Here is a 27,223-nt window from a genome sequence, read left to right on the forward strand (position 1 = left end):
TGGCTAACTTACAAGAAAAAGAAAAATGAGATCTAATAAGTGATCAGATTGTGAAGACATTCTGGCTTACCATGCAATCATAAATCTGTCTACTCAGAAGCATTAAATGGGGCTTACTCTGAGGTAAGCGGGGTTAGGCTTGCAGTCTGTGAGGGGTATCCAATGACCTATTTCATTAGTGTAAGGATTTACACTTGTGCAATGGAAGTTTACATCTCTCCCCCCTCCCAAATCGGCTCTGGAGGGTTGGGAGAGCCCCCAGGACAGATTTAGAGGATGCATGGGGGGAGTGGGGAGTGCCATTGTACAAGCATAAATCCTGGCACTAATGGCATGAGAGATTTAAAGCTACTTTGGATACAGGCCTTAGCCTCTAGCTGTAGAATTTAGGTAGAACTTCTGAAAATTTTGTGATATCTTTTCCTAATGCTGTTCACATGTTCTATAACTTTATACTAAATATTTGATAACATGCAGATATGCTAATGTTTGCAGTTATGATTCCCTTCTTATACAAATTCAAATTTACAGAACCACATCATAAATATATTTATTATTATATTAGGATTTTGCAGTTTCACATCTTAAAATTTGATTCATAACTTACACACACACATTTTTGGAACCTAACCCCCCCCCCCGATTTTCATCCAACTTTGCCAGTCATATTTATTCATGAACCTTCTAGTAAATGTAGGTATCATCTTATTATTGAGCATATGTTGCATTACAGTTTCAAGTAAAAAAATTAAGAGCTTGAAAGTACAGTAGTAGGAATAAAAAAAATCTGCATAGTTTTATGTCTTGACATAAAGGCAATGGCAGAAGGATAAGCATGTTTACAGTGGTTTCAGCTTGTAAAGAGCACTTACTGCATACACCTAAAATGTGATCTCTTAGTTACACAGTACTGCCATTCACTAATAGTTAAACCTACGGCAGTGCTGTATCCTCTGAGATACTGCATCTGTAAAATGAGTATTAAATTTGGGACAAGCAATACTGTGCGTGTTACATCATTAATCTCTATAAAATTGCTCTCATAGTACTCATGACTGCTAGGTTTAGTGGTGACATTCAAACATGGTATGGAAAGAATGTAGTACTGACAGGCAGAATGTGGGGTGCTGGTGGAGACCGCTGGGTCAGCTGAAATAGAGGGTAGCGAAGAGGCAGAAGGCAGCAGACTTTGTGTTCTGACACAAGCTGCTTTTAGTCATTGCTACATAAATTTATTGAAGTATTTGCTGGATCAGACTAAAGGCTCATCTAGTCCAGCATCCTGTTCTCATAATGCCCCTGGGAAGCCTGCAAGCAGGACATGGGTGCAGTAGCAGGCTATCCACATGCAATCCCAGCAACTGTTATACAGAGGCATACCGCCTCCACTGGTGGAGGTAGAACATAGTCAGCGATAGCCTTATTGACCATGAATTTTTCCAACCTTCGTTGTAAGCTATCCATGTTAGTGGCCATCACTGCATCTTATGAGAGCAAATTCCACATATTAGGTGCTGTGTGAAGAAATACTTTCTGGCGTCTGTCCTGAATCTTCCAATATTCAGCTTCATTGGATGTCCCCGAGTTCTAGTATTATCAGCAAAACCTCTCTAACAATTAGGCACTGTGGAGAAACAATGTAGTTCTCTTATCTGAGAATACAAATTTGGTATCTTACAGATTAGAACCTGAACATCTGAAAACTCCTTAAAAAACAGTTTGGTCTAAAAATACTAAAGTGACAATAATGTTGCAGAGGCATGAAAACTTTTCACAAGAAGAAAAAGGTTTCCAGACATTTATTTCTGGAACTGTACACCAGGTATTAAAGTACAACAAATACAAAATAATGTTCAAAAAAATCAGTGTTTATGTACAAATATTAAAACCAATGCAACAATAGCAACTTCCTTTTGGGCATCCAATAGTAAAACTGGTTGCGATTGTCACTAATTTAGTTATGCACAGGGGATGCCAACCTGAATCTAGGAATGACTGGAATTACTGGTTGCTTCAGGAAGGACTGCAGTCCTTAACTATTAAACAATTGAAAAGTTTTCCCACTCCCATGGAAAAATCATAACCATGATACTGTGTAAATTTAGTTTCCCGTTTATAGACAATGTGCTTATAACACTGGGCAAACAGTCTTCTATTGGCCAGTTAATCCACTAGTTTACATTCAAACTTGAAATATCCACTAAAGACTTTGGTTAAAATTAAATAGTATCACTAATAGACTACTGGATCTGAAATTAACATATAGTTTTGACTTGGTTTTATAAGGAAACTGCACAAAGCAACCCAATCGTACACAAGTTAGTATACTTCAGACAGTATTGTACAGCCTTCAAGTAAAGTCAGCAGTTTGACCATAATAACAAGGGAAAAAATGAACATTTAGAAGACTATTAATGAGAAGATAAAATGATGTAACAAAAGTAAAAGTATTGCTCTAATCACAGCACCAGTTACACTTCTATGTGAATCAGCTATCTTTTTCAGAATCCCTGTAGTTAAGTGATACGTCTAGCAAACTGCAATTGCCCATTAGGGATTTTTGGTTTGTTTTATGAAAAGGAGAGGCGAGAGAATATATTCAGCGATGAACAAAGAAGTTGCCACAGTTTGTTAAAAGAATTATGCTTGATCCATTTTGAATCAAGGCAGTTCCTCATATGATTACAATTCTGCCCTCGTCACACTGACCCTCAAACACAATTCTTTTAACAAACAGTAACAAGTTCTCCATTAAAATGTTTAACACAGAAAAACAGGTTAAGTCCAGCTTTTAAAAGAAAAATTCAATAAATAGCTATTTTACATGAATAAAGTCATAGTGGTACAAATTTATGAATGTCACATCAAGCATGCACAAAATGTTACTATACACAGTAGTCAGAAAATATTGAAATAGGTATCTAAAAAGATATGCAGAATGTACATATTTACATAATCTTGCAAATTATTGCCTTATTTTAACAAGGAATTAAAAGTAAACATTACCAGCTAGCTAGCCAACAGGCTAAATTAGATCAGCAATTATAAATCTATTAAAACTAGCCGGAATTCATTGTTCTTTCATACCATTTCAGAATTTTGGTCAAAAGTCTTTATTAAATAACTAAAGTGTCCATTCGACTTGCTGACAATCAAAACTTTAGACGAGAAACTAGACTCTCGGTCTTCATTAAGACCCCAGCAATGCATAGATAAACTGAACATAGTACTGCATCAGCTAATGAGAATGGGTGTGTTCATTTAAGTGCAACTGGTATAAGCATTCAGACATGGTATAATGATTTTTATACAGACCAGCCGCTGTAAACCCATAAACTTGAATGTATAACAGAAAAAGAATATGGCCAGTATTTTACAAAATCACTTATGATGTGTTGATTCAAAACAAAAAGAAACAAAGGTACAGAGTTCAGCACAAATCACAGCAACAAGAAGCCGACAATTTGGCTAAAAGTGTCAAAATAGGACACAGGGCCAAGGCTACCCCATTATAGACTGTGTACTTATTAGAATGACAGCTTTTAGATGTATACTTTAGAACAGATCACCAACACCAACTTTTGCCCACTGTGCTAAATTAAATTGCTAAAATGTTAAGTGTGCTATATTAACTCTTCAAACCCATCTTTGTTACAATGCCATGAAGAACATGCAGCACTTTCCTGCATCTCAGACTGAGAATGTCAACACAGTTCACAGTATGTAGAATAAATATCTTCCCTTTGAAGTATTAACTAAGGCAGCTGCTTCTATTTATGCAGTGCAATCAAGCTTAAATCATTACTATCAACACTGAAAATGTTACCCTTTTCTTAAAAAAACCTGCAATCTTTTAAAAGGAAATTAAATACATATAATGGCCCGTGCAAAACTTAATAAGTTTTACTGCATGTCAATTGTACTATTAGAAACGTCAACATTTTTGTGGAGATGTGTGTCCTTCAGGACACATAATACCTTTTGATTAATATTATGACTGACAGCCAAAGCTACAGTGGCCTTTTGCAAATTTGTGAAAAGTTAAGCAATAAACATAAAGAGCCCTAACAAAGGTTCCTCTCTGGAATATAAAATGCACTTAAGCCTGTGTCAAACTAAGGAAAAAAAAATATCCATGCTTGAAAAGGTTTCAGACTTCTAGATTCATAATTGATACAGATTCCCTCATAAATTTAACATGTTGAACTGCAGTGCTCTGAACTTAAGGCAAGTCCTATGATGTAAACCATTAGTGGTCAATCCTAAGCTGTACCTTCACCTCTCAGTGGCCTTAAGAAAAGTTATATAACATTTGAAGTTTTCACATTATACTCCTCAAAAGTGTGGACAGTTCCTCCATCCCCAACAGTATACCGTATCATTTCAGCCAATAGATTTAAGTACACAGAAACCAACATACAGTGTAATATCTATGTAAGGTAGCCATGGTCTACAATTTGTAAGAGCATCCAAATGTATCTTCAGACATTTCTCCTACAGTCCCTTGTGCTAGTAGCCATCAAGATGAACTTGTTGTTTTGTAAACTGAAGTGCTCTGGTTTAATATCAGATGAGAGAAGGTTCCATTAAAAATATCCTTGGGTTTGTGCAGTTTAAATTAAATAAACCTTTCCCTGCTGTTAATTAATTAATTTTAATGCTACATTGAGCAGGGATCAGGACTGGTACCTGTAAACAATCGCTATTCCACTGCATTCATTACGGCAGAAGCAACTTAGACTAAAAAGCCACTCCAATCACTTCAGAATTTCTGTGCTGGTTGTGAGACATCAGTCTCTGTTTACAGGTTTAAAAAGAATGAGGAAGCAGAGTTTAAAGCTGCACCACAGAGTTCTCTTAGTCCCTAAACTCTGCTAAACATTGTATGAAGTTTCCACATTTATGGATTGGAAAAAAGTGAAATTACTCTTGATAAATCAAGATATAGTTCTGTACATAAAGACATCACTGATGTCATATAGTTCAAACTTCCAGTGAAAGACTAAGCAAACCTGATCATTTCCATCAAGTTTACCACAAACCACCAACAGCATCCACTGTCTCTTCAGTTTGCTGATAAATTCATTCTGAGTGGAGGGCAGTGTGCTGGTGTAATGCATGAGCACTGATAAAGCCATTTGTCTCATTTGCAGATAGACTGCTGAAGTCAGCCACTGAGACTGCCATTTTGGCACTGGTAATGTGATGTGTGCGATTCTCAAAATCAACACCCAAGTTATTCACAGAAACATCATTCATATACGATTCTGGAACTGCAATTCCCATTTTTAGTCTCTTTGCAGGCCTTTCAGATTCCTCGTTGCACATGTTCATTGGGTTTAACTCTGAGTGATAAAATCCAGTCTCAAATAAATTAAAACAATCACTTTCACCATTACTAGGTAAGTTAAGCAAATCTTCCGTTACAACAGGCACGTGATTAACTGCTGTCCGGGGCAAGCTGTCCAGAGGTGGGAAGGTATCATCTAAGCAGTTCACATCTGTAGAGTGGCAGACTGTGGCTACACTGTTGGTCAGTGCTGGAAGAAAAAAAAAAAAGGTTTCATCCAAAATGTCACCATTACCCTGACATACAGTAGCAAGAAGCTATTCCAAGCCGCCTTCCCTGCATCCTTCAATTTACCTGTTAAATCACTGGCAGTGATAGAGCTCAGAATGCTGAGCTGTTGGTCAGGAATGGGCTCCGGTCTGCTGTTGGACGTTACGGCAGAAGAATGTACAGCTCCACCAAGAGCTTCTGCTTCATCTACCAACCGATCCATATAGTCCCTGAAAGGACAATGATCGTCTTCAGACAAGTTAACTGACTCTGATCAGAAGATTAACATCTTCAGAATATCATTGATGCAATATTATAACATGAATGTGAAATTGTAAAGGAAAAAAGCCAAAAAAGAAAACCTTCCAAGGGCTTTGAACTTACGTGACTCCAGGATGATGGTTGTATCTCTTTTTTCCAAATCTAGTTTGTTGAGCAAAGTAGTCATATCGTTCAGATTTCTTCCACATGTAGTAAAATGCTACACATTCAGCAACTGTTCTGGTTCTCACCTAAAATGAGGAAGAATTGACACACTCAGAAGACTTGGCACACTCGAGGCTTGATATTCTTATCTGTGACAGATCCTTACTGGAAAATACTGAGTGCAAAACTTTAGGAGGCCTTGATTTTCAGCTGTGGTTGCAAGTTAAAACTGCAAAACTGCAAATACCATCTCAATTCTGTCAGCACAGAAGTGGAGGAGACTGGGTTTATTACTTGAAAGGCAAGCTTTCTACACAGCTTTGCTATTTAAGCCAGCATGGTGCAGTGGTCAGAGTGTTGGGACTAGGATCTGAGAGACCAGGGTTCAAATCCCCACTCAGCTATGAAACTTGCTGGGTGACCTTGGGCCAGTTGCGGTCTCTCAGCCTAACCTACCTCCACAGGGTTGTTGTGAGGATAAAATGGAGAGGGAGGAGAATCATCCTTGGTGGGATATAAATGTAATAAGAAGTAAAATTTGCCATTTAGCATGTCCAAATTTTCTTCACCGAAGGCAATTTAAACAGCTGATTGGTAGGAGATACTACTTCTAGATAATGAAATACATAATCATCTCTCCAAAATGCACATAAAAGCTTGCTATATATTGAGAACTTTACACGATGTATTTAATTCTAAGAAAATAGATTACATGGGAGAAAAATTCCAAATGCTTGTGTATTCAATTCCTATGGGTTGAATTCAGCTTGTGCAAGAGAAATTCTCCTTCCTCCATGTGCCCCCTGCATCACCCTCAAATCTGCTCCAGGGCTTAGGGGAATTCCAGAGCATATTTGTTGGGGATGCAGGTGAAGTTTCACTGCACAAGTGAAAGCTGTTCTGCTCATGCAATGACTTTGTTGGATACCATCTATTATCTTTAAAAACGCATTTGTCATCAGCGTCTTCAGAAGGAAGTCATAGCCAATCTAATCTCTCTCTCAGCTTTCATAGTCTATTCCATGGCACTTGTGTATTTACAGAGTAGTTAATGACAAGAACTTAATGTATAAATTATAGTCTAGTGATTACCTAACCTTTAATTTTTACTGCAATTTATTTAGATCTCTAGCAGTTAGTATTTTCCCTCTGCCATTTTTAGATTGATTTTACATTCATCTGCTGCTGATTTTATGCTAGTGGTATCAATATTATACTGATACTGTTTCAATTTATTTTTACTATATTTTGTATTTTACTGATTTTAATATTCTGTAAACTACCCAGAGGACTTGGCTCATGTTTGGCATAAAAATGTCATAAATAAATATTTTAGATTTACTTTCTGAAGTACGTTTGCATGGAGACTTGTAATTAAGTCTTTTATCTGGCTGGCTATGGCAACTTAAAATTGTTTGCAGGCAACCAAATGAAAAAGGAGAGAGCTGCACAAATAGCAATCTGATTGTTGTCCTATGTTTATACAAGACTATACTAGGAGAATAGGATGCATGGATCTTTCTCCTTCTAGACAAAGAGTGACTGGCTTTTTACTATTTGAAAGATGACAGAACCTACAGCACTGTCTCTATAACAATGGTGGCTAACCTGGCCCCCCTCAGTGTTATAGGACTATAATTGCTGTCACGTCTGGGCCTGAAGGGAGCTGGGTTCCAGCAACAACTGGAAGGCCAAAGGCGAGTCATCCCTGTTCTATAGAATTCCTATGTACACACAGTGCAACATTATACAGGGCTCCTTTCTCAGGTAAGTTTATTAAATATCCATTGCAGCTCTTTGTGGTCATCATGGATCGTATACACACTCCAGAAAAGGATCTATGCCAGTTAGCATGACTGTGTGCCTACATGACAAACTTCTGATTATGTCAAAGTACAGATCTACAAGCTGGCAAAGAAGAGCCTGACTCCCCCACAAATTAGTGTAACCATGACATACTCATGGTGCTGCCCACGTTCATTTTGTGACAAGCAACAACATTTAAGGATTCCCAAATCAAAAAGACTTGCCCCAGATCTTCCTAAAGACATTTACCACATAATGAAAAAGCTTGTGGCTGTCTATCAGTACGTTGAGAAGAACTGGAAGTATAAGGCTGCCAAATTCTCATTATGCACCAAATTCATAGGTTGGCTTATTGCTACTTGACCAAGAGAATACTCTCCTGTAATTGGAAGTATGAATCATCCAGATTCTGCTCTGGTTACATAAGACCTTTTCTATTTATCAAAGGAATCAAATCATTCACATCTAGTATTCCTGCCATGCCTAAATGATCATCACTTTTCTCTGCTTCTTCCCCCAAGTATAAACATCCAAAATAATGACACACAGGCTGTCTCATTTACTAGATGAACTGATTTACATTTGTTGTAAAACTAACATGCAAATGGCCAGTCAGCAACAATATGCTGCATACGTTATTCTACACATTATATGTGATTTAATTAGTTTCGTCTCACATTATAGTGACAAGCACCATTTGTTTCATTTATTTGTATACCAACTTGCCTTATTTTTTTGTATGAGATGAAAATCTTTCCCATAAATCAGAAGTGCATGTTCAAAGTTTCTACATTCTTCTTCTGTCCATGCTGTCATCTCTTGAAAGGGAGAAAGTGGACAATTAAGTTTTATATTCTGGTCAAATTAATAGCCATTCTGATCTCAGCACTTGAAAGGCAAAGAGAATCTCACCAACCCCAGTAATAGCAACCTACAGGCAGAAAGCTTACATCTATTGATAAGACCATATATGCAGAACCACATCTGTTACTCCATTTGAGTGCCTAGGAAGCAAACTTATCCTGGGTAACTGCGTTTTTGCTTGACTTCCTTAAAATGTTCAACATACTCATATTCATACGGGGTGCCCTAAAAGTCTATTGTACTTTTTGGCAACAATGACAACACTTAAGATTTTTAATCCAAGCTCAAGACAAGTTAGAATAATGCTGATTTGTATTACCTGAAAAAAGAAATATGACATAAATCCAAAGTTCCTATGAGTAAAAGTCCATGCATAGGACACTCCTATTGGAAGAATAGGGGAAGGACACTTTTGCCAATTCTTTTTTCCAGTGCAGCTCACTGAAGAGCTGCTTTTGATGGTTGAGGGACCTTCTGGAACAGTGTGGGAGTTGGTGCGATCTCATACAGGAGGCAGGGTGAATCAGCAAAATATAAATCGCCTTTCCCCAGTCCAGGAATGAAGAACTTGTAGCCCTCCATCAACATCTCAAAAGCCCCAAGTTCCCAATCTCTGCTCCAGAAGGAGGAAGTAGTTTTCCATTCACGGAAAGAATACTCTGAATCCAACCGTTTCTTTTAATTTTTACTTTAAAACTGTGGAATTTCTTCTTTAACAAAAACATCTAGAAGATTCATCTATATTTTTCTACTTATGGCAAATGTTTAAAATCAAAGTAATCAAATTTCATTTTGATCTGCAGGTTGTTGTTTCAAGTGTCCCCTTCATGCTGCCTGAAATAAAGTCATGCAACAAATAATGAGGTGAGGTTGATGTGTTTCACCTCAATTTCGCCTATTATCCATAAATGACTGTTGCATAATGAAGCTGTAAACTCACACAACAGAATCTTGAAGAGATTAAATAGCTTCCATTATTTCATTACGTGGAATATTCTGGCTGTGAGTCTGAGTTTTTCTGATGGCAGCAAAACAATCTGTTCTGCTGTAAACAGGTGAATAACTGGAATATGAGACTTGTCACCTCAACTCATTTCTGCACTTTACAAATTAAGTAATTTAGAAGATTATTACAGTGCAATCCTATGCTTGTTTACTCAGAGGAAAGTTCCACCAAGCTCAGTGGACTTACTCCCAGGTAAATGAATATAAAACCATATCTTCAAACTCTTTTGTACATATTTCTTACCTTGAGATGCCTTTCCATTTGAGCAGTACTTCTGAATTGCTTCTTTTACGTTGTGGTTACATTTGAAAAGTTCATACAGTGCCTAGGAAAGATTGCAATATTTTTTGTGTGTTTAGGGATGAAGTAAAATGAAAATCCGTTAGAGGGACAAACAGATTTGGGCTTTTGGTAAATTTACTCTTAAGCCTCTTTCAGAAGCTTTCAGAAGCTATTTCAAAAAACGATAAGCCTTTTATAACCTAGAATAAGGATGTTTGTGTGTATTGCAAAACAACTTAGAAATAGAAAAAGGGTTTTAGAAAAACATTTTAAAATATTCTGACCCAATGGGATTTAAATGTAGCAAAAGTAAGCCACTCTTACCATTTTTACATTTTTACGCAGAAGTACAGAAAGAAATTCTTCACACACCAAAACAAGATGTTCTGATAATCATTGAGGAGAGGAATGCAAAAGTAGGGAACAGAGAAGAACTAGGAATTGTGGGGAAATGAGGCTTAGGAGATAGAAATGAAGCAGAAGAAAGACTTATTGAATTCTGTGAAGCCAATAATTTGTTTCTTGCAAACACATTTTTTTGAGCAACCGAAAAGACGACCGTAACGTGTGGACATTACCAAACAGTCAATACAGGAATCAAATTGATTATACAACTGGAAGCAGATGATGGAGAAGTTCCATACTTTCTGCAAAATCAAGACCAGGAGCAGACTGCGGTACAGATCATGAACTGGTAATACTGAAAATCAGCATAAAGCTAAAGAAGAGCAACAATGCAATCATAATGCCAAACTACAATTTAAATAACATCCCAAAAGAATATAAAGATCAAATAAGGCACAGATTTGAGGCTTTAAACTTAGTGGATAGAGAACCAGAAGAACTATGGATTGAAGTCAGAGACATTATCAGGGAAGAATGCAAAAAGACAATACCTCTAGCTAAAAAGAGAGAAAGACATCAGTGGATGACTGACGAAACTCTTAAAATGGTTACAGAAAGAAGGAAAGCAAAAGGAGATAGGAACACGGTCAGAACCATAAATGCAATACAGCGACTAGTACATAGGGACAAGGAGAACTATTACAATACTTATTATACAGAAATAGAAGAGGACAACAAAAAAAGTAGAACAAGAGCCCTCTTCCAAAAGATTAGAGAAATGAAAGGGAAATTTAAACCAATAGTAGGGATGTTGAATAATCAACAGGGGAACACACTGACTGACCGAGATGAAATAAAAGGAAGATGGAAGCAATACACTGAAGAACTCTATAAAAGAGATGCCAGGATGACAGATTCATTCACGGAGGAACCGTATGACAAACCAGAAATTTTAGAACGTGACGTGAAAGCTGCTCTTAAAATACTTTGAAGAAAAAAATCACCAGGAAGATGCCATACCAATAGAGTTGCTACAAGTTACTGAGATTGAATCTGTCCAAATTTTGACAACATTTTGTCAACAAATATGGAAAACTAAACAATGGCCCAAAGACTGGAGCATTCGATATATATCCCAATTACAAAGAAAGGGGATCCCAGGGAATGTAGTAAGTATCAAACTATTGCCTTAATATCCCATGCAAGTAAAGTAAAGCTCAAGATTCTACAGCAAAGGTTCTTACCATATATGGAGCGAGAAATGCCAGACATCTAAGTTGGATTTAGAAAGGGAAGAGGTACCAGAGATCATATCGCAAACATACGTTGAATAACGGAACAGACCAAGGAATTTCAGGAGAAAATCACCCTGTGCTTTACAGATTACAGCAAAGCCTTTGATTGTGTAGATCAGTGATTCCCAAAGTGGGGGGTAGTGCAGCCCTGGGGGGTGTTACAGCCTTTCAGGGGGGCATTGGCATGACTACAAACTTTAGGGGGGCGTTTGGGTTCATTAGGGGGGCATTGACATTTGGCGGTCTGATGCGACAGTTGAATCATTTAAGTTTAATTTTATTTAATACACAAATCATTAATTTTAAACTGTTTTGTCCCCAGTTAGAATATATTTAATAGTCTCAATTCATGGAAATAACACTATAAATAGTGTGCGCTCTTTAATAAAGAAATTCTGAACAGTGGCCAGTGTCATATCAAGGAATGGGGATATTAGCCACGCCCTGGCACTAGGTAATGTTCCGATGCTGTCTTGAGGGATGTTGGAACCAATCACGAGAGAGTGTTTGATAAGCTGGGTGTATTGGTGGAGGGTGCATTCTTCCAACGGATGAGTGCCGAGTGCAAACGGGTGACGCAGACGGTCAGTTATTCGCTGGTTTTCTTCAGGAATGGGACACACTCGCTACCCGTTGTTTCTGTGATGTTTAATGAACTTGTTTAACGAAACAATGCCAGTAAACTGAATGAGTTCGTTGTTAAGTATATTAAGTATAATAGGAAGTATTGGCATATACTTAATCTGAGGGGGGCGTTGGGCACAAAAAGATCTTGCAAAGGGGCGTTGGGTCGAAAAAGGTTGGGTAACGCTGGTATAGATCATGAAAAACTACAGAATGCTTTAAAAGAAATGGGGGTGCCACAGCATCTGATTGTCCTGATGCGCAACCTATACTCTGGACTACTATAAGGACAGAATATGGAGAAACTGATTGGTCCCCCATCAGGAAGGGTGTGAGTCAGGGGTGTATTTTATCATTCTATTTGTATAATCTACATGCAGAACATATCATATGGAAAGCGGGATTGATCCAAGATGAAGGAAGTGTGAAAATTGGAGGGGAAATATCAATAATTTAAGATATGCAGACGATACCACCTATCAGAAGAACCAGTAAGCAGAAACCAGTAATGATTTGAAACGAATGCTGTTGAAGGTTAAAGAGGAAAGCACAAAAGCAGGACTACAGCTGAATGTCAAGAAGACTAAAGTAATGACAACAGAAGATTTATGTATCTTTAAAGTTGACAATGAGGACATTGAACTTGTCAAGGATTATCAATACCTCGGCACAGTCATTAACCAAAAGGGAGACAATAGTCAAGAAATCAAGAAGGTTAGGACTGGAGAAGGCAACTATGAGAGAACTAGAAAAGGTCCTCAAATGCAGATATATCACTGAACACTAAAGTTAGGATCATTCAGACCATGGTATTCCTGACCTCTATGTATGGATGTGAAAGTTGGACAGTGAAAAAAGCAGGTAAGAGAAAAATCAACTCATTTGAAATGTGGTGTTGAAAGAGAGCTTTGCAGATACCATGTACCGTGCAAAAGACAAATAATTGGGTGTTAGAACAAATTAAACCAGAACTCTGTTTAGAAGCTAAAATGATGAAACTGAAGTTATCATACTTTGGATACTTGTTTCACTAGAAAAGACAATAATGCTGAGAAAAACACAAGGAAGCAGAAAAAGAGGAAGACCAAGCAAGAGATGGATTGATTCCATAAATGAAGCCACAGACCTGAACTTACGAGATCTGAACAGAGTGGTTTATAACAGATGCTATTGCAGCACTGATTCATAGTGTCGCCGTAAATCGTAATGGAATTGAAGGCACAAAACAACAAAAATCAAAATGTAGGTTTAAATCAAATGAAGACAAAAAGGTTTGATTAGTCTTTTCCCTTAGGCTGGTAATATATACGCAGGTAAGATTAGAAACATACCTGTTCATTATCCCGTGTATGCATTCCCTCAGGAATTCTGCCAATCATTTTTTCATTTCCAGTTCGTAAAGAGGTCTCAAAAAGGTACTCTTTAACTTTATTTTCTGAAATGACATCAGGCTGCCAAAGTAGTTGGTCTTCATTTTCATATACTGTTAAGAAAAATCATTGAAACACATATGATGGGGCAGACTCTTCAACAACATTAGAAACAGAAGAATAGGAAAATAAAAGTATATTGACTACAAAAATAAGGATAAGAAACTTTGTCACAGACATATCAAGTAAACCAGAGTTGACCAAAACCAAGCACCCAGTAATAGTGCAGTAACCATCCTCTCTAAAAAGGTTGTTCCCGATCAAGAAATTAATCTGAAAATTTCTGAAGAGTGCACTGCACCAATAAATATACATTTAGGATTTTAAAACATCTCAGAACACTGCAATAAAGGGCAATAACAAACAAAAGGATGTGACCTTCTGAAGTAACTTGCAGTTTATAAAATTTTACAAACATGTATTATAAGATTGTCTCATGCAGAAGGTGATAACTGAAACACTAGCTCCCGGTCACCATAATCGCATCTTCCAATTTGCATGCCTATTTTAGACATGACCAATAAGAGGTCAACATTCTGCTTGTGAATTTTGATGCTACTCATTTGACTCAAGCACGAGAATCTAGAATAACCTAAAATAATCTCCTACTATGGTTTGCTGAGGTATGATGATGAAAACTGCCATATTTTTCCACTGAAAATTTCCATTTTTAGGAATGCATTATTTCATAAATTATTAAGTAACAGAATGAATTAATACAATACAAGTTAACTGTGGAAAGTAGAATGGATACAATACCAGACCAATCTAAATATCAAAAGTTATTAATCAACTTTTTCAGGTGACTATCACTAGAAAACACACAGAGATCTTTAGATATGCTAAAATTAGAATATTAGTTTTCTGTGCCTTTTTTATTAAAATCTAAATAATGTAGAGAAGTGTACTTATTATTTATAAATATACTTGCACACTGCTATTTCATTGAAAACTTTATGACAGTTTATAACAAGTTAAAAAAACCCAACAACCATACAATAACAACATTAAAAATACAAAAAAGTCAACCATTATCTTCTTAATTGCCTGCATAAGCCTGGCGAAAAAGGAAGGCTTTCAGCAGGCTTTTAAAACAGTAGGCGCCTGCTGAATCTCTGTTGGCAGAGCATTCCAGAGAAGTGAGGCCATGACATTGAAGGCTCAATTTTGTGTCAAATGAGCCTCACCAACTTGGGCAATGCCACTGAGTTATCATAATGCATGATATTTCAATTCAACCACTTCGGGTTACTGGGGAATTTTATTTTACAGGTATTTATTCAGCACATAAAATTAATATGGTATACTATTTATAAAGCTTACATTTTACCCATTGTTATTAAGATATTATTATTATTATTATTATTATTATTATTATTATTATTATTATTATTATTATTATTATTATTATTATTAATGATATTTATTAGTCGCTTTTTTTTCAAATTGGAACTCAAAGCGACTTCCCCCCCAAAAAAAATTGTGCTCAAAGTGGCTTACAACAAAAGCAAACAATTACAAAAACAATTTCGTAATAAAATAATACAACAGTAATAAAACAATAACAAATGCCACAGCAAACACAAAAACCTTTTCAATACTATAAATATAACATTACATTCTTTAGCAGGCCACATTACACCTCTTGGCAATATGGCAAAAATAAAAGGAAATTAAGACAGTTTCAGCTTTGCTCCTAGAAACACCCCACCCATGATGTTACTCGCAGTCTCACTCCTGCAGCCACTTCTTGCAAGCCCTCCAAAGGCAGGAGGTAGTGGGGTAGCTGGAAACACCACATTCATGATTTTATGCACAGTAGCTCAGACAAGTCCCATCATCTTCCAGAGAACTTGCCATGTTGATAAAATTGCAACCTCAACTCCCTTTTAATACCACTGTTAAAGGCACGGGTGGAGAAGAGACACTTGCTTCAATACAAATTTTGAAGGTGTTCGTTTCCATTGGCTCTGTACTTCTAGAGCCGCCACACCTGCTCCATGCTGTCTTTCCCCAACGTTCCCATTGAGCTCACCGTAGCCTGCTTTCTTGTGGGGCACTTCATGCTGCAGGGGCTGGAGCCCACCGGCACTGGCCTTGGACCCATGCCTGAGCGCTTGCCGGGGCGCCCTCCGCTGCAGCTGGGCCTGCTGCCCCCTGTCAACCTCTGCCGGTGGTGCTGGTTGTAATAGTAGTAGTGGTGGTGGTGATGGTGGTGTGGCGGCGGGTGCTTATACTGCTGAAGTAGTATAAGACTACTTCTGAACACCAATGCAGATTACTCATTGTTTTCCAGGGACAATTCAACGTGATGATTTTAACCAAGAAGTGTGAAACCCACATAACATTACTGAGCATGTTGTGATGTCCCCTATTGAGGAGGCCTGTCCCAAATCCTATCACGTTGTGGTACTGAATCAGAAAGAAGACTTTCATTAATGTCAGTCTAGTTTTATAGAATTAACTTTCTAAAGAAGCCTGACAAAACTCGATGTGACAGCTTTTAGTGTGTGTGTGTAAAAACATCTGTCTATTCTACAGGATGCCATGCTGCGAGGCTGCCAACAGCTGTTTCTCTTCCTTGTCACCACTACAAGGAACTGTTATATGGCCGAACTCCACTGTTGCCAAGATGCTATCACCTCATCCTATGTTACTAAATCATCAGCCCAGAAAATCTGTATTAGACATCTTCCACATTTCTATGGCTAACTAAGGTTAAAAAAAAAGGTAAAGGTGTCCCCGCACTTACAGTGTGAGTTGTTTCCGACTCTTATGGTGACATCTTGCAACGTTTACAAGGCAGACCGTATATATGGGGTGGGATTGCCAGTTCCTTCCCCGGCCTTTCTTTACCCCCCAGCGTATGCCGGGTACTCATTTTACCGACCATGGATGGATGGAAGGCTGTGTGGACCTCGACTCCTTTTACCAGAGATTCGAACTCTGGCTGTGAGCAGAGTTTTGACTGCGTTACCGCCGCTTACCACTCTGCGCCATGGAGGGCCTAACTAAATGCACTTATAAATACTATATTGTTACAAATACAAACCTTTGGTCTCAATCAGCAGAAAACAATGTGTTAGTTTTCAGATTAAATTAATTTAGAGATGTCACATTCAGTTATTTCTTTTTCTTGGGAAGTTTGACATCCTATATTGTTCTGGAATGATTTTTTGCATTCTTTGCCTTATGCTTACAAGTTTATGGTATGCAATCTTGAGCCTGGATTTCAGTGAGACCTTGTGTATCTAAGAATACCTAACTGGGTAATTACCATTACTTCTATGCTGCTCTTCAGGATACAAAGTGTTTTATAATACAACATTAAGACTCAGAACAACCTGCAAATTAGAGTTAAGGCTCAGATAGTCAAACACAGTCAGTGGGTTTTATGGCTGAGTGAAACTTTGAAACCGGATGTTCAGTGTCCAAATGCACTACTCCATTCACTGCACTACTATGGCTCTTTGAAATTTTAATACTCTACCTTAGAGTACTGCAACTACAACTTTCCAAATGTAATTTTCAAATCTTGAAATAAACTTTTTTTTACTGCAATGCACTCTATGCAGGGCTTTCCTTGCGCTTGCCTCAGAAAACTGCAGTTGGTGCAAAATGCTGCAGTATGGTTGCTAACAGGAATGAGACCCTGACAGCATATAACACCTCTCTGTACAGAGATCTGTTGCTGATTTGCTACTGGACCAAGTTCAAGGTGCTACTATTGGAATATAAAGCTTGGGACCAGTTTACTTGCAGGATCATCTTACCTTGTCTGTGTCCACTTGACTGCTTCAGTCTGTCGAACCGGCATTTTCCACTTAATACTCGTTCTATACTTGTAAGAAATTGTTCTTTTATTGTAGCAGCACCTACATTTTGGAACTACCTGCCTACTGACATCAGGCAGGTGCCTTTGCTGTATTCTTTTTGATGCCTGCTTAAAACATTTCTGTTTAAGCAAGCCTATCCAGACACACAGATGCTCATGTGTTTTAATCTTTCTTTTACTGCTGTTTTAATTGCCTTGTAAATGTTTTTAACTCCTTTACTGATTTTAATGTTTCTTGTAAACTACTTAGAGATTTTCTTACAATCAAGCAGTATATACATTTTGTTAAATAAATGTGGGTATTTTGATACTGCTCTTCACCACAACAGTCACATGGCAGTGTACAAAAAAATCAACAAAAACATCATAAAATAAGTAATTTAATCAAGAAAAATAAGAACTTACCCTTTTCATCATCGCTGTTGTTTTTGCCCAAATATGGTGGAATTTCTGCTTGGTACTGTGAGCCAATCATTATTTCCTGAAGAAATTAATTTTAAAAAATAGTGTTTCAGCTACACATTTATTTATATATAGCACGCATACATTGTTTCCATTTTGTAAACAAAATGGCCATGATCCAGACACCATCCTCATCCCCAGATCCAGCTTTTTCACTTCCATGCACACATAGGAGAGGAGACAATGTTTACTTCCAGCAGCAGTCCCTCATGGGACATCATTCTGGCATGCCCCTTGACCTCTGGAGGATCCTTCATAGGAGCTGCTGCTGGAAGGGGTAGCTGAAAGCCCAAAGCCAGCAACAAACATTAGTCCAGGAAAAGGCACATTTCATATAGTTTAATTTCAGATTCTTTATGTATCCAGGATATGCGGCTCAATTTAACTATTTAAAGTTTAAATCCACTAATGTTGATCATTCCAAGGATTACCTTCCGCAAATCTTCAGATGAATTACCAGCATCCACCTCCACATCTTCACCATCTGATTCTTTATCACCATCACATGTAGTATTTGCTTTTTATAACGGAAAATGAACAAGTGTTAATTCAGAAATATTTAATAACTTGAATTTCATATACTATAATATAAATACTTCTAAGAACAAAAGAATTTTACTTTTTTTCAGGGATCCAGATAATAACATTAATTAGATCAATTCTTAGTTACATTCTACTGCACAACAGGTAATGGTAGCCATCAGTGCCTGACAGAATAATCCTTTGTGTACTCAGGTGTTAGTCCCATTGCGTAAAATAGAATTTACTCCTAGGTTAAGCGTGTATTGCAGGGGTGGCTAACCTGTGGCCTTCCAGATGTTGTTGTTCAGGTATAATGGGAAGTATAGTCCAGCAGCATCTGGAGGGCCGCAGGGTAGCCAACCAATGAGTGCAGGCCAAGCCCAAAACCATAATCCAGAAGACTGAGGATGCTAGAACTTTCTGAGCATCAATTATGAAATGCATATGTTCCAGCCTCTACAGAACTTTGTAAACCAAATTATGTTTCCCATAACTCTCTTTCATTGCATCTCTCATGTTACTTAGAATTTTAACGTGAGGACAGGCTCTGTGCCTTTTACTGCTTTGTTTACATAGTGTGCCTTGTTTACACAGGCATACTAGAAATACGACATTTCAGTTTAAACCAGTACAGAATATGCCAGTGTTTAGTTGAAAATTGGATTGTCTTAATGTTTTCTGTGCCCCCAACTCCACTTCTTGGAACAATTCAGATAAATTTAATTGCATAGAAAAGGATGATACAGGGAATTTGCAATAAATTCTCATGTTTGTTTTTTCTCAAGCAAGACACCATCAATATAATATATATATGGACACACGCACACACACAAATAAAAGGAGGGCATACATAATATTGAGGTGGCAGTCTACTAGCTGAATTTCCAGCATGGCCCTCAATAAGCAGCGTGGTTAGCACTTCTGCACTACCGCAAAGTTAGAAACCTAATGGTTTAACTTTTGTCCTACTACCGTATGATTTATTAGTACAAAATGGATCATGAAAAGACCAAAAACCTACTCTAGGAGGGCACTGCCATGGCTACATTTGAAAAAGCTGAAGGCAGCAAGATAAGTAGAGAGCAAAATACATGACCAAGACAACCTCACCGTACACAATATTCTGAAACGTTAATATTAATATTCCTACATCTTAAAGGCCGAGGGAAAAAGTCTGTAGTTTCATGCGAAGTAACTGATGGTGTCAAATCATCAGCAGAAGACTGTGTTTCTTCATCATCCCCTGACAAAAGGTCTTTGGCTATTTCCTCCTGTAACCAGAAGAGTCAAGAATTAGGTATCACTCCATTCTGGAAGAAGTAACTGTATCTTCCAATTCATCTTACAGTAGTTCCCTATGTGAAAGCCTGGAGAAGACAGGCAAATCTTCACATTAGAATCTCTTTTGCTACTTACATCAGATCTAATTTGAGTCATAGTTAAGAAAGTGTCAGAGAAAAAGAGAAACAGATTAAAACTTCCAGTAGTTTTAGATTTCAGTAATTACATAAAGCATCTGGACTTTGTATATATGAAATCTTATATCCTGTCACTAGCAACTCAGATACTGACATTGTGTCCAGTGGAAGAAAGTGGGTATTCAAAAGAAACTATAAAAAGTAACATTTGATAAAGGAGACATATTTAGAAATAAAACATACCATTTTGCTAGAATCACTTTTACTTTGCTTTGATATTTAAGATTTTAAAAAGTTTTTAACATTATAAGAGTCTCATTTTCCTTTCATTTTAAGTTCTTCAAGTTATAGCCAATAGTATTACTCAGCTGATGGTAAGGCTTAAACCATAGAATGGGGAGGAAGGCAATTTTCAGCGATTCCCAAACTCGCTGCCCTTCATCAGAGTGGGGAGATCTAGGGGGAAAGGGAAAATAGCTTTCCTCTGCATTCCATTGATAGCAGCCTTACTGTCAGCTGAGTGATTCCATTGGATACAACTTTTTTCTACTTATAGCCCAGTACTAACCATGTTTACTCAGAGATCTGTACCACTGATTTCAGCACACAATTACTTCCAAGTAAAGAATGTTTGGCATTGTAAAATACTTATCTCCTGCAAGGTAAGAGAATATTAGATTCCAAAGTATTATTTGTGCATGAAAGTTGAACATTTGAGCATTGAGTGCAATGAGGGGATTTCACGGTAACCATAGGACTGAAGAGTCTCCTGTCTCAACATTGCAACAAAGGAAGATGTTTACAACTTACTTTATCCAAAGTCATGTCTGGCAGTTCATCTGCAAGTTCACTTGGGGAACTATCTGCGCTGGAACCTGCTATAACAGGGATTGTCGGTTCGTAGCCATAGAATGCCAATAAGTCTTCTAAGGGCATGCTTCCTTCCTGAGGTTTTTTTTTTTTTTAAAGGAAAACAAGATACATTGCCACTTTTTTTAAAGAAAAAATTTAAATAGGCATAAAGAAACTAAATGGTTTTTATATATGAAAATCTAATCTACATATTCTTCCCCCTAAAGATTAGGCAGGTGCTAATAATGGTTAGTTTTCAGCACCAGGTACCATTTGTCTTTCATCAAGCCTTTTGCATTCTAAGTATTGGCCTTGTATTGAGAGAGATGTTATACACAAAACTGGAATCTGAATTTTAGATATTTTAAGATTTTAATGACTTCTTAAGGTACCTTTGAATGCTGTGACCTGCCTGTGATAATTTTATAATGAACAGCTGGATATACATTTCACAAATAACTAAATAAAAAAGGCAGCTTTAAACACACAATATAAATTCACAGAGATTACATTCGCAATCTCACCCTGTCCTGTCACTTTACCTACAATGATAAACTGGCATCCTGTCAGTTATGCAAGACCATATGGTTCTGCTATAGGTCCTGAAGAGCCATTTACACAGTACAGGTATACTGCTTTCGGGTCTCCTTAAAAGTGCTGATGTAGCAGTGCTGATGGCTGCACAGCTAAACAATGATGGTCTTTAATATTTGAGTAGAGGTATTTGCTAGGTATAACAAACTCAATACATGCCATTCACAGACTACTATTTCTACAGTCTAGAAGACTATGAGTTTAAGTATGTTAAAATATGAAGTGATACTATGCTTAACAACAAGAGCACAGGAAACAGCACCATGAGGCAAATGCCATTTAGTTATATACCAATTATATGTATATAAGTATGATAATAAAATAGACTTTTACTAACTCTGCAATTGGCATTTAAGATGACAGAGCAGAAGGGGAAGTTGTGTGGGAGTGTTTTTCTATTGCATTGCTATCATATCAATAGACAGGACTTCCTGTTGCTGGAAGTAGCTACTTCCATAAACTATTTAATTGATTCATTCATATCAATGGTGTTCTATGAACATTTCTCCAACAACTTCTTTGGTGTTTAAGAATGAACAAGCAATTTAATAGAGGTTGTACTATAGATCCAGCATGTCTAAGGGAATAATCCCTTACCTTTTCTAAGTCTTCAATCTCAGAACTGAAATTTTTACCCTCATCCATCATTTCCTCCTCTTCAAGAGTTCTCTCATCATCATAGTCATGTACCAACATTTCAACTGTAGGGTCAAAGTCATGATCCTCAGAAGATAAAGAGCCAACTATAAAAGACAAAGCAAATCTCTTAGCAACATATAAACTGGTATCAACAGTAAAAAGCAATGGTATAAATTAATTTAAATTCCAAAGTCAATGTTCCGAACAAACAAGCACCAGCATCTATTTTTATTATCCACACTTGTATGTCCTGTAATTTAAATCAAAAAGGGTATAAGGCTCATGCCCCTTATTCTAGAAATAGTTCTACTGGACAAGTGAAATGACTTCGTCCTAGTGACACTTAATTACAGTCTTTATGCAAATACTGTATGCTACCTATACCTTTATTTGCATAAATATCAACTATGGATGTATGAGCACAAACTAATGTAAGCACTATTTATATGTATGAACCCCTCCTCAAAAAAAATTGGATCACAGCTTTCAGAAATGTGTCAATATCCAAACACCTATTGAACAGGAAAAAACTGTACTGACTAGAAGCTGACTCACTTGAAAAGATGGTTTGGAGGAAAGGGAAGCACCATCTAAAGAAGTCAAAATTAAGCATTTACAACTTGTTTTTAACTAGCAAATGTACTGTTAAATGGCTGTTTAAAACAGCCCCAGATATGCAATAATCATTTTAGACAACTCAAGACACCATAAAGTTGTATTGCAAATTAATGGCAACATATCTTGGCAGTGAAAACCCATTTTCTGTCGGGTATGCTTTAATTTGGATTCCTGCAATGAGTAGGTGGTTGGACTTGATGGCTTTATAGGTTCCTTCCAACTCTATTATTCTATGATTCCTCTAACTGCATAAGCCTGGGCATCAGCAGATCTCCCTGACTTTTATTAAAAACAACTTAGGTGCAACATAGAACTACAAATTTCCAACTAACTGTCAAATATCTGTAATCAGGACAATTTAGATTTCTGCATAAGATACTTTAATTAAATCCTATTTATCAGTAGTTGCTGAAATGGAAAGACATTTAAACAAGTTCTCAAATAATAAATGCAAATAAAAAAATAACACAGATCTTGTAATTTCTTTTTCAAAGTAGTATTTCTTCTCTGCTACATATGATGCTAGAGTATAATAGAAATGCTTGATTTAATCTAAAACAAAACCTGCTGGAGGGTCCCCCAAACTGCAGAGCATGTAGAAGGCTACAGGGGGAAGGGGGGAAGAAAAGAAAGTGAAGTCCCATTCTTTAAAATATAAAATGTTGTACATTACATATTCTGAAAACTGTATTGAACAAGTACTGTGTTAGCTTATTTTATATTTGCTTATGTAGTTAAAGAAGATATTATAGTAAAGGCTGTACATTTAAGTAAAAACACAACCCTATACTTGTCTACTCAGTTAATTTAGTTAAGATTTCTTATATAATGTATTTTTTTAATCAAGATGAGCAAAATTTTGCTCAATTACTCTATTAATAGGTTTGAGTAATTTGGTAATTTCTAAAAATATGTAGGGTGCATGATTTTATGTTTGACTTAATTAAAAGACAAATTTCATTTCATTTCATTGATTAGTAGCTCCACATCTGCTTCCATTCATTAAAGTTAAATAGGTTCTACCAATACAGCAACAATCATTATTACTAAAAACAAGTGAAGTCTGCATCCTACACAAGTATATATGCACAGAACCAAGCCATGTGGCTGCAGTCCTATGCATATTCACAGCCACTCTAGACATGGCAAATTATAAGACAGTTTCGTTAAGTTCAATAAGATTTACACCCATCTTTCTTGATGGATATAATCTTACATAGGAGTAAGTTACAATTAATAATACACATTTATTTAATATGCTATGGAGTGGCTGTACTTTACCGTTCTTATAGTTTTAAGCCAGCAAGAGCCAGGGGACAATTTTATAAAAGAATATGTAAATCCCATGTAAATCAGCATGATTTAATTCTGGAGAATCATGAATATCAGGTTTCAAGACTGCAATTCAACACTAATTTCTCAGTAAGAAAATCCTACTGAATTCAGGGGGATTTACTTCTGAGAAAGCATACTATGTATCATGTTTAGCAAAGCAGCAAGTGGTTTGAGGATTGTTTGTCAAGTGACCACTGACAGCAGCACAAAGGTAGCATTAGGAATTTTACTAGTTTACATTTTAAGAGAAGTTGTCTTATATGTACCATTAGATTTTATTTAGAAAGTTAAATGGCTTTTAAACAACCACAACTGTTTTGCAACAAATCACTATAGATTTTCCAGGAGAGAACACCTATACAAAGCATTCCACAATTTCATCTAGAATCAAACAAGTTACTTTAACATGAAACGCTGAGTACAAAATAGGAAAGATGGAGGGTGTAGGGGGAAATCACTATAACAGAGAAAATACACAAAGCATCTTTAACAGATGCGCCTGTAACCTGGCCCTTAACCGTACCCAAAAGCTTCCCACTGCCGGAATCACAGAAGAAGGAACTGAACAGGACAAACCTGGGCTCGAACTCCCAAAGGAAGCCTGGAACAACCAACGGGAGAAAAAAGTAGTTTGAGATAAGCTTTCAAAACAAGTTGAAAAGAAAGGCCTTGAAAAAGGAATTAACATCCTCTTCCAAGGTTGTTGGGTTTTTTACTCTCTCTCTCTCTCTCTCTCACACACACACACACTTCCCCGCCGTCTTTTCTCTTTGCCTCAGGAACTTCCCACCTCGTCTTTTCTTTTTGTCTCTCAGCATCCCTTTCTCTTCTCTCTCTCCCCACCCCCACTACACGGGAGCAACTACTGCGTCTCCATCCCTCACCCGCTCTCCCATCTCTTGCGGCGCCCTCACCGTCCGCTTTCCCCTTCGTTCAGCCCTGCCGAGTTGCCTCTCACCCACAAGTCCGAACCCCTTTCACTTTCTTCATCCCCACCGTCGCTGACGCAAGCGCCGGGCCCTAATAACCCCGTTCCCATCTCGGCCGGACCCGCCCGGGAGGTGACAGGGGCTGTCCGAAAATGAGTGACGAAGGGAACTGACTGCCCGTCGGAGAATCTCGGCGTCCCCTTCACCCCTCCAGAGCCCAGCCCGACTACTTTCCCTCCATCCCAGTCTTGCCCTTCGGGAGCTCGGATAAGTGGGGGGGCCACCCACTTCCAGCCGCGGGACTGTGGGTGGAGACCGGCTAGGCGACCCGCAGACAGCAATAGGGAGACGGACGGAGCTAGTCGCGGCCTACTCGCGCAGGCTGCGCTTCCCCGGTGCAAGCGGCTCGAGTAGCCCTCAGCCAGCGCCTGAGGCCGCCTCAGCGGGGCTCCGACCCTCGGAAGGGAGTTATGGAGGTGCTGAGAGGGCCGTGGGGGCCCACCCCTCAGCAAAGCCCAGCCTGGAGCTCACCGGACCCCAGCGCCCCTACCCGCTTTCCCCGCTCACCTCCGCCATATTGGGAGCGCTCGGGCTGAGCAGCAGCGATGCGCCAAGTGCCCGGATGGGGCCGCTAAGCCAATGGCAGCCCGGCCGGGACTGAGACTAGAGCCGGCCAAAGAGGGAGGAAGAGAAGGCTGCTTGCTTAGCCGGGCAGGCTCGCTGAGGAAAAGAAGGCGACGGAAGCGCAGATTTGGGGTCACCACAGTCCCTCCCATCCTGTCAAAGCGCTCTCTCTCTCCAGATAACATCCCGCGTCCTGATATGAGGTCCAGTATGTTCGAGGGAGGGGGAAGAGGGGAAGAGGGAAAAATTCCCCACTGCAAAAACAGGCGGCTTGACAGGAACGCTAAGCTTGTTACTGAAGTTTGACAGGGAGTTCTTCCGTTCTCCAGACAGGCTGACAGAGAAACTACTTTAAATGCAAGCGGGATGCGACAGGAGAGGGTTGTAAAGAAAAGGACCGCCTCCCCATATAGAAGCCCACCACCGCATAGATTAGGGAGAAAAGAAGGGTTGGTCGCACAGTCCTATGCACTTACCTGGGAGGTGGAAAAATACTATCCCAGCCGTCACCCCCCAAAAAACCGAGCAGTTTCTACATAGAGCAATTTCATAAAGCAGCCTGTAGAATGCCCTTCCTGAAGCGAACAGCAAAACTGAAATATATTGATTTACAAAAAGTTGTTCCTCTTACCTAAACTTAATGTGTGGTCTGCTTCCAAAAAGCATTGCTTAAGTAGGAAGGGAGTAACAACTCTCAGAAGTTAGGTAATGTTCGCACAAGGAGGAGTTCAAACTGCACTTCCTTTGTGCATTTAGAGTGGGACTTGCTTCAAAGTAAAAGTGCATAACGATTGCATTCTAGGACTGCAATCTTATTCACACCTTGAACACAGCTTTGTTTTCCATTGTTGAAAAGGCAGTATTTAGTCGGTTCTAAACAATGATAATTGTGCTAAAAAAAAAACACCTTTACTATGTTGACCTGCTTCACCAACCTTTTAGAATTCCTTGGGCATATCCAAAAGTATGTATATTGAGATGAACAGGTAGATACTGTATTTTAGGACCTCCAAAAAGATTTTAGAAAGTTTTCTCACCAAAGGGTCCTGAGTAAACATCACCCGATAAGAGGATGGGTCCTCATATGGATCAGTCACTGGTTTAAAAATGGGAAACAATAGGATAGGAGTAAACATGTAGTTCTCACAGAGGAGAAAAGTAAACAGCAGGGTCTTCTATGGATCTGGTGCTATTTAACTTATTCAAAAATTATTTAGAATCAGAGATGAGCAGTGAGGTAGGCAAGAATAAGATTCCTCCAAATTATTCAGGGTGGTAAGAACTAAGCAGACTGAAAAGAAATCCAAAAGGATCCCTCCAAACAAGGTTGATGGGCAACCAGATGGCAAATCAGGTCCCATATAAATACATACAAAGTGATTCACACTGGACCCCCCCCCCATTTACATATCACTGGATGGGATCTGAATTAGTTGGTGGGAACTCAGAATGAGCTCTTGGGGTCATGGTTGACAGCTCTATAAAAATATCAACTCTACATGTAGCAGCAGTGAAAAAAGGACAAATTCTATGCTAGGGATTATTAGGAAAGGATTGTAAACAAAATGGCCAGTATCATAATGCCTTATTAAAACTTTACTGTATGGTTGCATACAAAAAAGTGCAAAATATGAAAAGGTGCAGAAAAGAGCAACCAAAATAATGAGATTGTAGCACTTACCAGTGAGTGAAAGGCAAAAGTTTACGAAGGTTTTCAGTTTAGAAGGAGAAAAAAAACACTACTAAGCAGAGGAGAC

General features: G+C 38.2%; 2 protein-coding genes across 11 annotated transcripts in view; one reads left to right on the top strand and one right to left on the bottom strand.

Moving 5' to 3' along the window:
- SETD9 (SET domain containing 9) overlaps positions 1–17,186 on the top strand; it is a 32,019-nt gene extending 14,833 nt beyond the window's left edge. Inside the window, exons 7-8 of one of the 4 annotated variants that reach the window (XR_009761498.1) lie at positions 9,460–9,520; positions 10,290–10,307. The gene's annotated coding sequence lies outside the window, so the exon portion shown is untranslated. Of the gene's footprint in view, positions 1–1,680; positions 1,933–5,153; positions 7,156–9,459; positions 9,521–10,289; positions 10,308–16,179 lie in introns of those variants that run through there. The other 3 variants (XM_061618332.1, XM_061618322.1, XM_061618345.1) reach the window with 3 other exon arrangements.
- Positions 599–26,151, bottom strand: MIER3 (MIER family member 3). Of its 7 annotated transcripts, none has more exons than XM_061618265.1 (13): positions 25,410–25,554; positions 24,490–24,514; positions 21,919–22,064; positions 20,686–20,820; positions 19,608–19,728; positions 18,367–18,452; positions 17,879–17,954; positions 13,540–13,691; positions 9,906–9,987; positions 8,519–8,610; positions 5,945–6,072; positions 5,645–5,790; positions 599–5,540 (listed from the first exon to the last, which is right to left on the bottom strand). In XM_061618265.1, exons 1-13 carry the CDS (start codon positions 25,416–25,418, stop codon positions 5,083–5,085), a joined length of 1,656 nt encoding a protein of 551 aa, XP_061474249.1. In that variant the 5' UTR covers positions 25,419–25,554; the 3' UTR covers positions 599–5,082. The 7 variants fall into 7 exon arrangements, with proteins under 7 accessions (XP_061474249.1, XP_061474238.1, XP_061474282.1 ...); XM_061618298.1 differs by lacking the exon at positions 25,410–25,554 and adding an exon at positions 25,943–26,072 and having other exon boundaries at positions 615–5,540; positions 24,437–24,514; XM_061618274.1 differs by having other exon boundaries at positions 615–5,540; positions 24,437–24,514; positions 25,410–25,551.
- Positions 26,152–27,223: the final 1,072 nt, after the last annotated feature.

Source organism: Rhineura floridana, chromosome 1 (assembly GCF_030035675.1).
Source record: "Rhineura floridana isolate rRhiFlo1 chromosome 1, rRhiFlo1.hap2, whole genome shotgun sequence".
Lineage (NCBI taxonomy): Eukaryota > Metazoa > Chordata > Lepidosauria > Squamata > Rhineuridae > Rhineura > Rhineura floridana.

Excerpts from the sequence above, each read along its gene's own strand:
- MIER3 (XM_061618254.1), bottom strand. The coding sequence starts at position 22,573 with ATGCTTAATTTTGACTTCTTTAGATGGTGCTTCCCTTTCCTCCAAACC. Across the intron at positions 18,453-19,607 it reads TTTCCCTCGGCCTTTAAGAT|CAAATACTACATGTGATGGT; the intron begins GTAGGAATATTA and ends CGTTATAAAAAG. Across the intron at positions 8,611-9,905 it reads AAATGGAAAGGCATCTCAAG|AGATGACAGCATGGACAGAA; the intron begins GTAAGAAATATG and ends CTCCCTTTCAAG.